The sequence below is a fragment of the Chiloscyllium plagiosum genome, chromosome 7 (genome assembly GCF_004010195.1).
Source record: "Chiloscyllium plagiosum isolate BGI_BamShark_2017 chromosome 7, ASM401019v2, whole genome shotgun sequence".
Taxonomy (NCBI): Eukaryota; Metazoa; Chordata; class Chondrichthyes; order Orectolobiformes; family Hemiscylliidae; genus Chiloscyllium; species Chiloscyllium plagiosum.
The window spans coordinates 64,587,567-64,606,573 of NC_057716.1; the positions used below are offsets into that span (position 1 = coordinate 64,587,567).

At 37.2% G+C, this 19,007-nt stretch overlaps 1 protein-coding gene across 1 annotated transcript in view; it reads left to right on the forward strand.

Annotated features, from left to right (window-relative positions):
• The window catches only part of xirp2b (xin actin binding repeat containing 2b), a 105,623-nt gene that overhangs the window by 69,534 nt on the left and 17,082 nt on the right, over positions 1-19,007 (forward strand). The window contains exons 4-8 of the mRNA XM_043694502.1: positions 3,574-3,678; positions 11,059-11,169; positions 13,174-13,249; positions 14,039-14,154; positions 14,810-19,006. Coding sequence (XP_043550437.1) covers positions 3,574-3,678; positions 11,059-11,169; positions 13,174-13,249; positions 14,039-14,154; positions 14,810-19,006 — 4,605 coding nt within the window. The remainder of the gene's footprint in view (positions 1-3,573; positions 3,679-11,058; positions 11,170-13,173; positions 13,250-14,038; positions 14,155-14,809; position 19,007) is intronic.

Below are 19,007 nucleotides of genomic sequence, written 5' to 3' on the forward strand. Positions count from 1 at the left end.
AAGTGATTAACAAGTCTAATGAAATGTCAGAGGAATTTAATGTAATTGCGTGGGTTTCCTCCGGGTGCTCCGCTTTCCTTCCATATTCCAATGATGTGCAGGTTAGATGAATTGGCCATGCTAACCTGCCCATAGTGTTCAGGGATGTGTAGGTTAGCTGCATTAGTCAGGGGTAAATATAGGGTAGGGGAAGGGGTCTGAGTCAGTTACTCTTTGGAGGGTCAGTGTGGACTTATTGGGCCGAAGGGCCTGTTTTCACACTGTAAGGTGTTATGGACTAATTCAGACCATCAAAACATTCTTAAGCAGGCAGCCCAGACCATAGTTTTGCTATTTGTTTCGGTAAGTATACAGTGAAAATTACCTGGAGTAAGTTAGCTAGGTTGACTACCAGGTTTTAAAACAGACAAAAAGTTATTCATAAACTTACACAATGAAACACAAAGAACAGAATATAGAACACTCACATAATTCAGACTATCCCAAACTAGACTTAATAATGCTGTTCTTAATATATACAACAGTCACAGTGAACAAACCCCTTAAACGCAGTGTAAAAAAATGAAACAAAAGCTTACAGGTCGAAGCTAGAAGGGCAGAAGGAGAGAGAGTCTAGCAGCTTGTTTCCACACAGCTCCACTGCCGAACTCCCAACTAAAGTTCTGAACTAAACTGCTCAGCTAGAGAGCTGGCCATGCCTCCTTGACTTAGACCAGTTACTTCTAAAAACATAAAAGCTTTGGCCTGAAGTCTCATCTGTTTACATATAAACAAAAAGGCCTTTCATTTCTGTACAAAACCAGTCAATTTGGAGCTTGAGTGGTTTATGACCCCTCTAAGAAAAACCAGGGACACAGTATCCTTGAGAAAAGAAAAAACTTTTAGAAAAAAGGACCAGCTTTGCAGCAAGGGATTCTATGAATTCTATGAATTATAAGATGTTATCCTTCATTTGTAAAGGGCATTGGTGAGACTACATCTCATATAAAATGTGAGGTTTTGGTCTCCTTGTTTAAGGAACAGCATAAATGCATTATAGGCTATGCAAAGGAGGTTTACCAGATTGGCAGGTGGAATGATTGGATTATCTTAAGAGAAAAGATTGGACTGTCTGGACTTGTTTTCACAGAAGTTTAGAAAAGTGAGGAGTGATTTGATTGAAGTATAGAACAATGGCCTTGAAAAGGTGGACATGGAAAAGATGTTTACTCGTGTGGCTAAGCCCAGAATTAGGGACATTGTTTTAAAATTATGGGTCACTCTTTTAGAATAGAAATGAAATGATTTATTTTTTTCTCTGAAGGTTATATGACTTTTGAACACTGTATCAGAAGGCTATGGAGGTGGGGCCATCAAATGTCTTTAAGGCAAAGGTATTAAATTCTTGTTAGGCAAGGGGAACAAAGATTATCGGGGATAGGTGGAATGTAGAACTCAGAACACAAATACATCAGCCATGATCTTGTTGAATGATGGATGGGCTTGAAAAACAACATGGCCTACTTCTCCTCCTATTCCACTTGTTTTTACTTACATCAATGTTATGGATATGTTTCAAAACAACCGCATGGTGGAAAATGGTTAGCTTTTACGTGATGTGCCAATCTTACGTTAGCTGACTTCTTTTGAAGTGTGGTCAATGTGTAATTGACCAATAAATTCTGAATTTGATCCTAATAATGATTCCATTCTTTTATTAGTGCTTGTCTTGTTACCAGCGACTATGGCTATTGGTTGATTTTCCAGTATTAATTCAAAAACACAATAGAAGGATATCATATTTATAGTCTGATGGTTTGATTGCCAAGAAAGTATGTGGCATATTAAGAAACATATAATTGCATCTGAATACCTGCTTGCTGTTATTCATTAACTTGGGAAATGTCAAAGGAGCTGGTGACTGCAATGCACAGGGTAAATAAGAAAAGTAAATAAAACCTTTCCTATCTCTGTAATATTAAGGTAGATTTTGAAACTAATTTTTGTTTATATAACAATTGGTGGTGATTCATGAGTCATTCATTGATATCCATTAGAACACCTGAAATCTATGTACCTGCAATCTCACTTCATAGGTTTAGATGATCTTGCTAGAGATCTGTGCAAAGGGTGACATCTGAACATGCACAATTTTAAATGACCTGTTTCCTTGCAATTTTGTACATGCTGATATAAATATCAATGTCAATTTTGGCAATTCTTCATAAACACTAAAATATAAGAAATTCATGGGGAATAGTAAAGTTATTTTATACAATTTCAACTGATGTACTGATGGAGTTTGTTGATTCTAAATCATTAAGAACAAGAATCAGAAGCAGGAGCAGGCTATCACATTGGCTGGTAACATCAAGAAGTCTAAATTTTACTCAGTGAAGATGAAAAGATCAATTCTGTTGCTTTTAGTCAAGATGGCATAGATTAGATTCTGGATCAGTGGTGCTGGAAGAGTTGATTCTAAATCATTAAGAACAAGAATCAGAAGCAGGAGCAGGCTATCACATTGGCTGGTAACATCAAGAAGTCTAAATTTTACTCAGTGAAGATGAAAAGGTCAATTCTGTTGCTTTCAGTCAAGATGGCATAGATTAGATACTGTTCCTCACCTTGTTGGTTCTGACTGAACATTCAGCACTGCAACAGGACATTATGAATGGAAAATTTGCTATAGTAAGACGATGGGTTTTGAAACTGCAGAAGATTAAGATATTTTGCTGCATTTCTTTTAATGTATGCCAGTGCTAGGTATTCTCAGATCAAAAGATAAGATAATTCAACACACCCGAAACATTTTGCCGCATTCCTTCCAAATTTTGCTTCTACCCCCACCCCCAAATCCCATTCCTCCTCCCCACCCTTCTACTTCAAAAACCCAACTTTAGAAGATACCCACAGTTAACTGGCACAAGGTGCATTTACTGAGCTTAGCAGGAGGCCATTGATATTCTGCATACACTATGATGTGCTGGGATGGGACAGTTGTTTGTTTAAAGTAATGTTTCAATGTTTTATTGCAAAATCAAATTTTAGAAGATTTAGATTTTTGGGGCAATTTTCTTGTAATCACTTTTCTCCAGCAGGTTTTATAATTCCAGCAAAGATGCAGTAATATGGATAATATTAAAAGTGCTGATCAAAATCTGAAGTCATCAAACATGAATGTTTTAATCAGCATGCTTTTTGATAATAAATAAATAGTGCTGAAGTGAACTGAATGTTTGCAAATTGCCCAACTATTTAATCTAGCACAGATTACCAAATCCTGGTATTTTTATGTTTTAACATTTCTCTTCTTTATCAGTCTTTCATTCTCTTCTTCCACTTTCCCTTACAGTTAGAGAATAGGACCTCTGCAGAAATTCTCTTGAATCTGTAATGAAAAATTACAGTTTGGGTGAACTAAAATAACTTCTTATGCAAAAATTTGATATCTTGACATTATTTTATAAAGACCACTGGTAAAATGAACTAATCACACAATGACAGTATATTGAGATTCTCTGGCTTTAGAAGCAAATTTGTTACCAAAGGGATTTTCAAAAGTATAATATTTCTTTCCCATCATTCTGTCAGGATCCAGCAGAAGAAGCCCGTGCCTTGCCTGGAGGTCTATCAAGTGTGAAAAAACAATTTGAATCACATAGTACTGTTGCTCACTACCAGCAGCAATCTGTGCAGGTAATTACTACACTTACAAAACTTGGTTGTGTCAATGTGGGCTGCATACTTCAGGTAACATCTGATAAAGGTGCTGTTAGGTTATATTTCAACATTATCAAAATAATTTAATTTTTTAAAAATTACTCAAAATATTGCACTTTAGATCAGCTATCTGGTGTTTTCTTTTATGAGGTGTCAGTCTTGACTGGTTGTATTACCCATTTTTTGAGTCACAGGAGGCTGTGAATTGTAGCTTCACACCAGAGACAAGAAACGATAATCGAGATGATATTTTAGTGTAGCACTAAGGAAGTGTTGCGTTGTGGTCGATGCAATCTTCCAATAAACCGATGCACTGCCTGTCCCTTCAAGTGGTTGCAAACAATTAGGTGGCGTGATCTCTTCCTTTCTCCTGATATATATCAACTCATTTTTAATCAACACCGAGTCTTGCACTTATCATCAGCAATCTGTTTTTTTGCTTATCCCATTTTTTTTCTCTCTCAGTCTGGGCACTGTCTCCATACACTCCATTCACTCCCCTCCGCACCATCAAAGGCATAACTACCACCCTTTCCCAGCTATTTCAGTTCTGACAAAGGGTCATTACTCAAAATGTTATCTCTGTCATTCCATTGACAGATGCTGCCAGGTCAGCTGAGTTGCTCCTGCACTTTCTGCTTTTGTACCAAAAACAGATCATCTGGCCATTTTATTTATTGTGCACAAACTGGTTAGAATAGTTCCTGAACAGAACAGTGACAACACTTTATAAGTTTGTGTTTGTATTCTTTAGGATATCCTGAGCTTGTATAGGCATTATATCAATACATAATATTTTGAAAAGTGTTGACTCACTCCTGAGCAGGAGAGAGGAATGTTTTGGATAGTGTGTAATTGTGCATGTGTGCATATGTATATGTAAAGTATATGGTCATACATTTCAAGAACTGAGGTATGAGCCCAGCAATAGTTTGGGCAATCTGAATTGGCCACATAAAAGAAAACTAAGGGCAGCCCAAATTATTGTCAGCTCTCCTCTTCCGCTCAGCATTGATCATTTAATCTACTCCATCAGTAAATGGTCATCATTGCTGGATGATACTTGCTATTTCATTGTGACTTAGGCCAGACCTGCAGGTCCATTGTACCCTGAAGGTTGTTGCTTAGGTGGATAGAGTGGTCAAGAAGGCATATGGTATGCTTGCCTTCAATAGACGGGGTATTGAGTATAAGAGCTGGCAAGTCATGTTAAAATTGTACAAGGCATTGGTTCAGCCATATTTGGAATATCTGTATAGTTCTGGTCGCCACATTACCAAAAGAATGTGGACGCTTTGGAGAGGGTGCAGAGAAGGTTTACAAGGATGTTGCCTGGTATGGAAGGTGCTAGCTATGAAGAGAGGTTGAGTCAGGTTTGTTTTCATTAGAAAAAAAGATTGAGGGGGGACCTGATTGAGGTTTACAAAACCATGAAGGGTATAGACAGGGTGGATAGAGAAAAGCTTTTTCCCAGGGTCAGGGATTCAATAACAAGAGGTCACACTTTCAAGGTGAGAGATGAAAAGGTTAAGGGGGACACATGCAGCAAGTACTTCACACAGAGGGTGGTGGGTGTTCGGAACGCGTTGCCAGCAGAGGTAGTAGAGGCAGGCATGGTAGATTCTTTTAAGATATGTCTGGACAGATGTAGGAGTAGGTAGAGAGCAGAGGGATACAGATGATTAGGAATTGGGTGACAGGTTTAGACAGTAGATTTGCATCGGCTCAGCCGAAGGGCTGTTCTCTCTTTGTTCTTGGACAGGTTTCTCTGAATAGTTATTGTGCAGATTGATTCCAGTTTTTTTTTCTTTTTACTTCAAAAAACTCAACTGAAGATCTTTTAAGTTTTATGATTCTGAAACTGTTCTGGTATTACTGGTTGTGATCTATAACTGCCAATGTAAAACTTCTGGAATATCCACATCTGGTGACATAAGTTGATTGATCAACAAACAATTTTTGGAAAAAAGTGTATTCATGTCAAATTGATAGATATTTGGATAAAAATAAACACAATATCATGGATGTTGGGAACCTGAATCAAATGCTGAAAGTACAGATAATGCTCGATAGGTCTGGGAGCAACTGTTGCAAAAAATCAAATATGTCTCTCCTTCAGAATAGGTTTCATACATGATGGTTGCACAGATCCAGGTGTTCAAATTGCTAGAAGCTGTTAGTTATTTTTTAACAGATGGTGGAAGGCAATACTAATACAAATACAAAACTGAATTCCATCCTGAAATGTACTCAAGAGACTTCATTCTACTGCACCTTGTGTAGAATTTGATTTTTAATAAAAACCTGACGGCAGCAGCAGACTCAGAATCCTGCTGGAATCAATAGCAAAAGTTTTTAGAGAATTTGAGAAAGGTGAAATCAAACATTATTGCAATAAGAAATAAGGAGAAAGCCAAATTAAAATCATAACTTGAACCAACTGCTTCAAAGACAAGCTCACCTTCTCACCTCCTGAATTAACCACAATTGTGTCCCCATCAATTTCCTGATTTCCACATACATCTGATCTTTCTTTGTAGATCTTTGACATATCCGTGTTCTTGGTATATTGCTGTTTCTCTTATACTGTAGTTCATCCAATTTCTGTCCCTCCTGAGCTGGTCCTTCATTCCTCTATTCATTTACAATATGTTTTCATACTAAGTTTGCCTTATCTCCCTGTTGTTATAAGCTTAGCTTTGACTATTATTTCCTTATAGCATCCCTTTGTCTGACAACATATTCTCAACATAACAGATCTTTTCCATAGGGCCTCATAGTTAAGTTTCCCTTTAATTATATTCATGCATATCTTGTTTGCTGCTTTGAATGTTGAAATAATTGCTGGAGATGTAAAGTCTGTTGAGAAATGTGACAATAAAATTGCATAATGGTAGATCTGTGTAACTGGGAAGAAAAGAAAAGGGATGAAGTAGGACAATATGATCAAGATCTGAGGATCATACTGACAAGAAATTCTGTCAACTGTATCATTAGCGATTTTCACTTGTGCTTTTTTTGTTTGGGTTCTCTCAGTGCAGTGGTAATAATGTATAGACTGAACAACCCTCTTTTGAACTGGCAGCCTGATGAGCTATAAGGGCTATAATTACACTCCCCTCCCCCAACTTAACTTCATTTACATGTGTATCCATTACGCAAGTTAAATGTTAAATCCTGTTGCTGGCCATTCTTTTTGAGGAGGAAGCTGCTGAGTGTATTGGGAAGTTGGCTTCACAGGGATCTCTGGAAATTCAGCAAGATGGTTGAAACACTACTTTTAAGCCGCATTGCTGACAATAAAGTTCTCTCTACAGTGCTTCATCTCACCATAGGATCTTTGTTATATAGATAGAAACCATTGCTACGCTTTGTACATGACTCAGACAAATTACCATAAATAAAAAAAGCTCAAGTCTGGTTTGTGGGCACTGATCTCTAAGATTACTAGTTTTTTTTTCACTCCTGACTAAGCTGGACTAAAAAAAGATGAAGACTAGATGCTTATAAGGGCAAGAACTGAGAGCAGCATTTTGAACATGGAGCCAGAAGACCTATTCGGCAAAATGATTATACTTGGAGAAATGAAAGGCAAAAAATGATGAATAAAAGTTGGGCATTTTTGCTAAATACTTATTTGAATCAGATGAATCATATAGAACAACATATGACTGTCGATATTATTCCAAGATGGCTTTTAATTTTCTAATTGGAAATTTGACAGTGGTACTTGAAAAGAATTTAGGGTCCGTTTTACTTTGAGTCTGCAAGTTAAAGTATTTTCACTGGAGTGTTCAGAAAATCCATATTCAATTGCTGTGTTCATTTTGGTTGAATGCCAGAAATCAGACTTCTACTCTGTTCTTCTTTGAGCGATTAGGCCAGAATAGTTTCAATGTGCATAGGTGTTTGAATGCAGTACAAACTAGATAATTTGAAGCTGATGCATGTTCACAGTTTTAATTCATGTTAGCCTTACAATCTATCCTGTGCCTTTAGGAAGAAAATGAAGTGAAGGTCATGTTATTGCTTCAGTGAGTGGGAGGAATAACTGAAGTGCAAATGCAGACTGACCTTCCATGCCACCTAGTGGCGTACTTGGGATAGAATGGAATTGGTTGCCTATCTGAGCAATGATACTGATGTAGGAGACATTTAGGAGAAGTGAATTCAGAACATATAAACTTCCTTGTGTTTGTGTATAAATAGACACATTTCTAAGATACCCTGTTTTTCCAAAACAAGCATGTTTGTTCTACAGGGAATCTTTTCCACAGCTTTAATATTTTTCCATCCTTACTAATTACCTTAGAATTTTGTGAAGAAATAGCCTGGACCGAGAAAACAAACAGGAATATTGGTTCCAGGGATGAGAGACTTCAGTTATGAGGATTTGATAGAGATGCTCAAAATGATGAGGAGTCTAGATAGAGAGGAACCCTTCCCTTTGATTGAAGGTTTGAAATGTGATGAAAACTATTTTAAGGTGGCTGGCAAAAGAATTGAGGACAAAATCAAAAAAATCTTTTCTTACGCAGTGAGTGGTTGGGTCTAAAGTGTACTGCTTGAACATATGCAGGTGGCAGGTGCATTTTGCTTTTCAAAAGTAGATTGATAATTTGCTGAAGAGAAAAACATTGCAGTGCCATGGAGTACAGGCAAAGGAGTGGGATTAGTTTATTGGAACTTGCAGATAACTACATGGACGTGGTGGAGTGAACAGTGCTGCAAATGTTCTAATTATAATCTACAAACTGCATATGCAAATCTGCCATCATCTCATTGTGTAAGGCCTAGGTGTTGATGCAACAAATTCTTGAAATGCGAGAAACGTTTAATGTTCTATGCAATTTATTACCTTCAGAAATTAATATCGTCTTTATGGAGGTATCTTTTATTTAAAATAAGGGCAAGATGTATAATGTCAAAATGCAGATCAGATTAAGTATGCATGTGTTGGCCCAAAATTACTGATCTTCTAGCACTCCATTAGTTGACATTCCTGATTTTCATTCTCATTATACAACCCCCCAAAGGAGGGTGATTGTTAAACATTGAGTCTTAAGTGTCTCCTAGGAACCTGTATTAATAACTGCAAATGATGGATTTGGGTTTAAAGTGGCTTTTGTTCCCCAGGTTGATAAAATGAATGGTTCTGTGAAAACCCAGGAATAATTTTGCATGTTGTTTACTTTTCAACTAGACAGGTGAAATTTTGATTTCTATTATTTTCTGAAATCTGTTAACTGAAATGAAAATATATGCAAATTGGCACACTGTGCATTGCTGGAGAATAACATATTTTCTCAGATTGTTGAACTATTCTAAACAATTATTTGGAAGAAGACGATGATACTTATATCAATGCTTCCTAAGTTAATATATCAAATTAAAATTTAGATATTAGTATGACCCTAGGTGTCAACAAACATCAAACCATGATGAAGGAACATAGTAAAATGAGTATATACATTCATTAACATACACTTATTATAAATCAACATATAATAAATAAATCATTTAAAAGATGAAAATCTGTTTTTTAAAGTGCTTGGTAAAAATGTCATAATAGATACTTGTATAGGTTTCAACCAATATCTCCATATTCCATAGTGATAGAAGACTTACTGAAGCCCCTCTTCCCTCCAAACTACAATCAAATTTCCTCTCCCCCACCCTCTCCTTTCACACACACTCACACACACATTTAATCAGTCCCTTGTGCACCATGAATAGTAATTATTTAATTTTTCCTCTTCACACACAGCAAACAGCCAGTCTTCCCCTGCCACAATCCCGCTGCCATCCTCCCTGCTTTATGGTCTAGTTGTGATGTGTGCTTCGTAGAGTTATCAGCCCAGGTTAAGGAGCATGGATTATGGTCAGACAGGATCAGAAGCTCCATACAGCTAGATGCTGCCTTTCCAGCTCAGCTACATGACGTCCTGGATTTCACTGTCCTGGTTTGACACTGAGTTATAGTTGTTTTCCTCTGCCTGCACCAAATTGATGTTGAGACATAAAAACCAAAAAAAACTGCAGATGCTGGAAATCAGAAACAAAAAAAAATTATTCGAGAAACTCAGCAGGTCTGGCAGCATCTATGGAAAGAAAGCAAAGTTAATGTTTCAGATCCAGTTACCTTTTTCAGAACTGAATGTTGATGCAGAGACATCCCAGGCCTATTTGTCACCTCCTTCTAGAAGTGGCTTCCTAATGTTAAAAGCTGCTTTGGGCTTACCTTCTGTCCCTTAGTTGTTCAGTATCAATGATCCAAGAGGTCTGGGTTGGTCCCACTGGAATCTTCTTTTCACAGTTTCCATTGATACCTTAAAGAGAGGGAGATCACAAATACTGTTGCTGCAAGCCTATTGGGGTGACAACCCACATTTTCAGAAACACTGACTTAGCTGTTAGCCAGTCTATCCGCCATATGAGGTGCATGGACGTTGTAACCAAGTTGCATTTGCTGTTTTTAAAAGCCATATAATATAAAATGCTTACGTTGGCAAAGTCATAGAGCAGTTGGCTCACGCGATTAGGTCTGTCTTGAGAACTGGAGTTCATAGGTTTATTAGAGATTTGTGCCACTCATAAACAGTGACAATTTCATTCCAAAAGCCATGTTTAAAATGTTATTTCCATCTGTTACGAATGGACACTGTGGACTCTATTTTACTCCTGGGCTTGGAATCATCAGCCTCTTCTGTCCAGTGAATGTGCAGTTCGTGGAGATCTGAAAGGTTGAATTATTTACTTGTATATAAACTGACTCAAAACCATTAACCCTTTGCATATTTCACAGTCATACAGCGTGGAAATAGACTCTTTGGGCCACCAGTCCATGCCAACTGTAATCCCAAACTAAACTAGTCCCACCTGTCTATGCTTGATCCATAGCCCTCCAAACCTTTCCTACTCGTGGACTTATCCAAATGTCTTTTAAACATTGTAACTGTACCCTTATCCACTCATTCTCTGAAAGTTCATTCCACACAAATCACACTCTGTAAAAAAAAGTGCCCCCATGTCTTTTTAAAATCATTCTCCTTTCACCTAAAAATATGTCCCCTAGTCTTGAAAAAAAAATACCTGCCATTCATCATGTCTTTCATGAACTGTGTTTGCACATATGTGCACACTTTATGCACATGAGGGCCAATATGTATAAAATAAATTATTTGATTTTCATTTCTGTAATAAAAGGCCACGATTGTGCCAGTGATTGTAATGCTGAGCAGATCTTTTGCAACTGACATTTTGAATACAAATGTTTTCATAGATGCCAGGTCTTATCTCTTTTCTCTATTATATCTCAATGTTTTTCAATGTTGCATCTTACGCTACTTATTTCAGGATGTGACAAGCACGAGCAAAGTTAAAGTGAACAGCAGCACTCGAAAAACTGATCAGGAAGATGATCTACCATCAACAACTGAACAGCTTTTAACCTACAAAATGGAAACGGTAATAATGTAGTATCACAGTTGTATGTTATTTAAATTTAAATTCTATTCCACGTGGATCTATCTTCAATACATTATGTGATGAATTAGTTCTATAACTAAAACTATTGTTGTTGTTCAAAAATTTCACTTTGTTATATAGTATTACTTAAACACAATTAGGTAGAACAGAGTATGAGACACACTCAGTTAATCTGACAGCAAACATGGACCAAAGAACTGAGTTACTAAACCATAGGATGTAGGAGCAGAAGTAGGCTATTTGGTCAAAAATCCACTGAGATGTGCTGCAGGCTTGCCTAATGTTTTAACTGATGCATGATGTTAGCGTTCTATTTCATGTTCCTCACCAAATAGGGAGGGCTGATGGAATGGTGTGACAAATCTTTCAATGCAAATATTTATAATTCAAAGGATTTTGGCATAAATCAGAAAGGCACAACTGGATATAATTTTTGAAGTTGAAGCAAGCACAGGAATGGAGAGCACTCCTGGGAAACTTAGCCCTTGTCTCTGTTTTTTATCTAGAGGTCCTACTTTGGTATCTAAGGGACTGCGGTAAAGTGATATTTCCCACTGATGGAAAAAAGAATCCAAACTTAGGCATGAATGGAAGAGTGGCCAGCAGGGTTTAATCCCTTGAACCTTGATAAAATTCCCCAAAGGGTCCAAAAACATAAGGATTATGGGAAAGGTGGCATAACAGTTTCAGATGCAAAGCCTGACATTGTAGTTTTCCCAACATATTCCTGCGCCACACAACCTTGCACCTTCCTTTATCTCTGTCTCACCTGCACCTTCTCACATCACCATCTGAGCAGCCAACATGCTCACTTAACCTGAATCTATTGCTTATTTTCACATGCCTCACAGTCACCTTGCGCAACTGTCTTACTCTCTTCTCCACACAAGTCAATTCTAAGACTCATGGCTGTCTGCTTTCTCTCCTTGTCGGAGAACAGAATATAGAACTTAATGGAGAGACAGTGACCTGTGGATTGGGCAGGGCTTGTACCATTCACGGGCTTTCGGACTTTCATGACAACTCATTGTCTCTTTGCATAAGGCATCCTTCTAGGCGAATGCATTTTGCAATAGTGGCTATTGTGTCTGCCACTTGAGAACTCCCCATCCTGACCTACCAATCACACCTGGCATGTCAGACTTTGTGGTTGGCTCCTGACAGTGCTGTACCACTCACTTTTCATGCTATTCTGTGCTCCTTGAACTTTTTTGGGACACTTGCTTCAAGTTGAAACTCCTGTTGTTCACTTCCTTGACTATTTCAACCCATGTGCATTTGATTTGTGTGCTGGCCTCTTTATCTTTTCCTAGAAAAACGTCGCCTCTTTTAGTCCCTCAGGTCTAGCAGTAAGACCTCCAGGAAGTGTCAGAATTCTGGAGGGTTAGCCTTCTGTAATTTCCTGTCCATTCCTATCGTTGCTGAAACCTCTGGAATCAATATACAATTCAGCAAGTCTGACTACTTCCAGGGTCTTTCTAAAAGGAATATTTCCTTTAACAGATTCGGTATGCAATCCTGCCTACTATCTCTGCGCTGAAAACTCGGATGTGTGTTGTTAATGATGTGGCTAAGTTTAAGAGCCAGAATAAAGTCTTCTGCTGAATTGAACAGGTTTCCACATGTTATTGTTCTCCCTAATGTGTGCAGATCTGCTAAGGTGTACCATATGTTCACTCAGTTTCACCGTTTACAGAAACGGCCATATCTTCTGAGTATTTCCAGTGCTTTCTGATTTTTATATCCAGTTTTCTGCAACTGTGATACTTTTTGTAACATGCGGCTTTTATAGATTTGAGAACTAAAACTTAAGAAATTCAGTGAATTCACTTTATATAACACAGTGTTACTTTAAAAATGAGAATTGATTTTAGCTTGTGACAGTTTAAAATGCCTAGTGTGTAATTGTTACATATTTGATGTGATTTACTGCATTTTATTTCCGATCAATTCAATATCAGTAAACTTGACATGTTTCTGCAGGCTTCTGTTATGGAGCAGAATACTCATCTGTCAAGTAAAGTGGGCAACTTTGAAAATTACTTCAATGATTTCAGTGGTAAGTGCATATGATTGCATTAAATGCATGAGTACCACAGCAATGGGTTATTTATGTCATATGCTTAAGCTTAAATTACTTGGAGCTTCAAGCTACCATAAACCATTCACAACTAAAACTCATATAGAGTTCAATAGAAATTGACAGCCAAAACTTGGTGCTAATTAATACAGTTCTTCACTGTCAAATGACAGTACATATACACAAACTGCCTAAGGCTAGATCTTCCCTCCGCTCTTTGGATGGTAGTCTGACATGGCAGTTGTTGAAGGACTGGATTTTGGGCTGAGGTTAGAGAAGCTGGGATTGTTATCCTCTGAGCAGAGAAAGGTTGAAAGTATTCAAAATTGTCAGGGGTTTGGATATAGGTAAATTAAGGGAGAAATTGTTTCCATTGGCATGACACAGTGAATGCTGATTAAAATGACTCTAATGTTAACATTGATGCTCTGCAAAGAGGTATATGGTGGAGGCTATGTTACTCTAGACAATGGATTACAACTTCCAATTCTGAAATCTTAGCAAATACCTACAGCAACATGCACCTGAGAATGTCATATTAATTTTTCATATTTCTTGATGGAAAAACTGGACTGAATTGCCAATATTTTCCTATTCAAACTTCACTTCTGGCAGGCTGCAAGTAGCAGCAATGGTGTCTGTGAAGGATTTTGTTTAAAAACCACATAAAATAAATTCACTGAGTCAATTGGGAGTGTGGGAGATTACTTTGCTTTCTTCTTATCTTCCAAGAATATATTTCACATATTCCTTTTAATGTTTGAACAGTGGATGGAGTGACTGAGGATGAAAAGCCAAAAATTTCCACTCAGATGTTAAAAGAGCAATTTGAAAAAACAGCCCAACCCACTCAAATGGCAACTAACACTACCAAAAAGATTAAGGTATCTATTATTGTGTAATTGAATGTGTGCACGTTGACAGTAATGACCAATAACATTGTTTACTGATAAAACTTACAAATGTAAGGTATGTGCATTTGAAATGCAAGGTCTCATTTGAAAGAGTACTTTTTTTCTAACTTTACGGCTGTGTTTTCTTTCTAATTCTTTAATATTTCTTTTCTCTGCTGCATATCATTACCCTTTTCATTTCTTCCTATCATTTTATCAATATTATAATCCATATCATTATTTTTCCCCTGTATAAAATATTTTTGTTTCACTAAGTCATCTAATTAGGGATGGAAAGGAGACATAATGGTGAAATTAAGAATGTTTTGAAGAAAACAAAGGTAAGAAACCAATTTCACATCACATGGCTTCCTTAATTATGCCTATCATCAAATAGTGGAATCAATCTTTAAAATCTGCAGCAGAGAAGCATTTGAAGAAAGATAATATTATTACAAAACCGTCTTTCATTTTTGTTAAAATTGCATTGTGATTGAAATAGAGTGCTTGGTGGAATATCACGAAGATGGCAGATTGATATTGCATTGCATGAAGGCTGGTGCCAAGTCGACTTCTAAACTGCATGTTTGGAAACAGCAATAAAAACTATATGTTGTTCAATATGATTATTGACTTTTCCATTAAGACAGAGCATAACTTCCAAGAGATGCAGTGGCCTCCTGCTCTTTCTACTTCCAACATCTCCACAACAGCAGGCAAGAATTCTGAAGTTACATCATTAAGGAAAGTAGACAGTACAGCTGCTTCAGTTTCTATCAGCTCTAGTAATTGTGAAAACATGGAAGAATTCCCTCCTCCGCCACCAGATTTACTCAATGCACCATCAGAGATAACTTATTTTTTGCAGTCTCCTGAACCACCCCTTTCTGCAACAAAACAAATCATTCCCAAGGACGTGTATTCAAAGCAAAGAAACCTTTATGAGCTAAAGCGTTTGTATAAACATATCAATCCAGGAGTGAGAAAGAACCTGGAAAAGGAATTTAATCAAGAGATCAGTGAAATAGTGACAAATAAATCAAAAGATAATGATATAATGGGGGATGTACAGCAAGCTAAGTATGTTTTTGAATACACTGGTCATAGCCCCCAGAAATGTATGAGCCCAGAGAGAGAGTATTTAGAATGGGATGAGATCCTTAAAGGAGAGGTACAGTCAATGCGCTGGATGTTTGAGACTCAACCATTAGATTCTATCAAGGATGAAACCCCTGACCAAAGTGATGCAAAGTGTCTTTCACAACAAGAAATGATAGCAGGAGGGGATGTGAAATATACAACATGGATGTTTGAGACTCAAGCCATTGATACACTTGGTGTAAGTTCTCCTGAATCACCAGAAAACACTGGTAAGATCCCTGAATTAGCAAGAGGAGATGTCCGCACTGCCACTTGGTTATTTGAAACACAACCACTTGATTCAATGAATAAGATTCACCAAGAAGATGAACAGGCAATAGAAATCTCTACTGCAAAAGATATTACTGCTGGCGATGTCAAAACTGCAAGATATTTATTTGAAACTCAGTCCCTAGATACACTTGGACACTTGGATTCAGTCGATGAAATGAACTTGCTGCATCTGAAAACTGAAGTTGAAGAAATTAAAGGAAATGTGAAAAAAACAACAAAGTTGTTTGAAACGCAGCCACTCTATGTTATTAGGGATCAGTCTGGTCAAGTTCTAGAAATCCAAACTGTCAAAAGAGAGGAGATTGAAAGAGGAGATGTAAAAACTGCACTCTGGCTATTTGAGACAAAGCCTTTAGATACGATTCATAAGGATGTTTCAAGTATAAAAGTTGTATGTGGTATCTCTAGGGAGGAAGTTAATGATGGTGGTGTGAACAGAGCTAAATGGTTATTTGAAACGCATCCCCTTGACAGCATTAAAGAACAGTTAGAAACAGACACTTCAGTCAAGCTTAAAGAAGAAATACAAGGTGCTGATGTTAGTAGACAGTGCTGGATGTTTGAAACCCAACCATTTGACTCTCTAAAAGACAATGATAATGCAAGACCTATAGAAACGGAAGAAATAATAGGAGGTGATGTACGTTCAACCAAACATTTATTTGAGACTGTTCCCATGGACACATTAAAGGGCAGTCCAGATATTGGAAAGGTTAAGCATGTGATTGCTACTGAAGAGGAAAAAGGGGACGTGAGGCACCAAACATGGATTTTTGAGACCCAACCACTTGAGATGATTGGAGAGGACAAGGAAGAATATACAAAAACAATTCATCTGGAAGAAATCAACAAAGGTGATGTCAGCAATTACAAACAGTTGTTTGAAACTATGAATTTAAGTCACATTGATGAATCTAAAAAGATCCAAGTAGATGGTGTTATTAGTGGTGCTGTATTGTCAAATAGAACTTTATTTGAAACAACTCCTCTATATGCAGTTCAAGATAGTGCTGGACACTACCATGAGGTTAAAACTGTGAGGAGAGAAGAAATTGTGAGGGGTGATGTTCGAACATGTAGATGGATGTTTGAGACAACCCCTATTGATCAATTTGATGAAAGCCTTCAAAAGTTTCAAATCATTAGGGGTATATCGAAAGAAGAAATACAATCTGGTGATGTGAAGACAGCTAAGTGGCTCTTTGAAACACAACCATTTGATGCTATCAAATATTTTAGCAATGTAGAAGATGAAGAAGTTGTAACAAAGCAGCATGATGATATTAGGGGCGATGTACAGACTTGCAGGTGGCTGTTTGAGACACAACCAATGGATGCTCTTTATGAAAAAGTAGATATTAAAAACCAAGTTGATGAGATTCAGAAAGGCGATGTAAAAACTTGTACTTGGTTATTTGAAACTCAGCCTTTAGATGCAATAAAAGATGATTCAGAAACTGTTCTAACAATGCGTACAGTTCAGCAGGAAGACATCCAGGGAAGTGATGTGCAAATGGCCCGTTTTCTGTTTGAGACTGAATCTCTGGGAAATATAGGCGGAGAGAAGGAAGAATTTAGGCGGGTCACTAAAATAGATATACAATCAGGGGATGTATCGCGTAAGAAGTGGATCTTTGAAAATAAGTCTCTTGATCTGATAAATTCCAGTTCAGAAGAGATGTTGAAAAACATTAGATTTACCACAGCAAATGATATTCAGAAAGGTAATGTGATTAATTGCACTTGGCTTTTTGAAAATCACCCAATAGATGCTATAAAAGAGAATATTGAGGAACGAGCAATTCTTCGTACAATCACAGATGTTCAGGGTGGGGATGTTGATAAAGGGCGATTAATTTTTGAGACCTTTTCACTAGATCAGATTAAGGACAACTCTTCAGAGAACACCGAACTTAAAAAGGTTAGCATGGAACAAATAGAAAAAGGAGATGTTAAAAACTACACAATGCTGTTTGAAACTCAGCCTCTATATGCCATCAAAGATAAGGAAGGATGTTATCATGAAGTAACAACTGTTCGGAAGGAGGAAGTGATCAGTGGAGATGTGCGGGGCACTAGATGGTTGTTTGAAACCAAGCCACTAGATTTAATTAAAGAAACTGATGAAGTATATGTCATTAAAGCTGTAACACAAGAAGATATTCAGAAAGGTGATGTTTCTTCTGCACGTTGGAGATTTGAAACACAGCCACTGGACAAAATTGCAGATCATGAGAAAGTTATTGCCAAAACAGTCTCTGATGTACAAGGCGGTGATGTGAAATCCAATGCTCAACTATTTGAGTCAGACCTTGATCAAAAATATGTTAGAACAGTCAGTGTCAGTGAAATACAGCATGGTAATGTAAGGACAGCTACTTGGCTTTTTGAGTCACATACCATTGATGAAATAAAAGGGGAAGATTCAGAATATGAAAGGATTGAGACAGTTGGACGAGAAGATATACAAAAAGGAGATGTAAAACAGGCCATATGGCTTTTTGAAAAACAACCATTAAACAGCATAAAGGAAAATGATGATACAAACATGAAAATACTTGAAGAAATTCCACAGGTGGATGTTAAAACAACAACCTGGCTTTTTGAAACTACACCTTTACACCAATTCACTGAAAATCCTGTAGAAAGACCTGAAATAGTGGGAAAAAATATTAAAGAAACACTTAAGTCACTTTATGACTGCAAACTTGTTCAATCCCAAGGAATCCTCATTGAAGCAGATGAGGTCGGAGATATCAGAATGGCAAAATATCAACTTCTAAACCAAACATCCCCAGAGATACAAAAAGAACAGATTGTCAGAGGAGATCTTCAAAAAATAATGATGGAACTGCTCTCCAAGAAAGAATCTACAGAAAAGGGGATTACTATAGATACTAATGAGAAAGGTAACATTAATCTGACAAGAGCACAACTTTTTAAGAAGCCAATAAATACAAATATAGAGAAAGAAGATGTAATTGGTTGTGATATTCAGCAAGTTATCACCAATCTTTTTAATTATGACAGTTCTGCAAAAAAGGGGATTCTGATTCAAGAGAGTGAGAAGGGGAATGTGAAGATGACAATCTATTCTCTTCTCAACAGAACAGATGACATGAAAATTCAGCAAGATGAAGTCATAAAAGGTGATATACAAGCTGCACTTCATAAACTTATAGCTACTTCTCAGAACAGTGAAAATTCACAGAAAGTTAAGGTAACTGACACTGAAAAAGGAAATGTTCAGTTTTATACAACTTGTATTGAATCGGGAGCCATGGACTATCTTAAATTACTTCAGCAGGAGACTGATGAAACTGCTGTGGCTGAACAAACATCTAAGGAAGTAATACATGGAGATGTTGAAGGTGCCAAACAAAAGCTTAAGCACCAACAAATGCCAATTG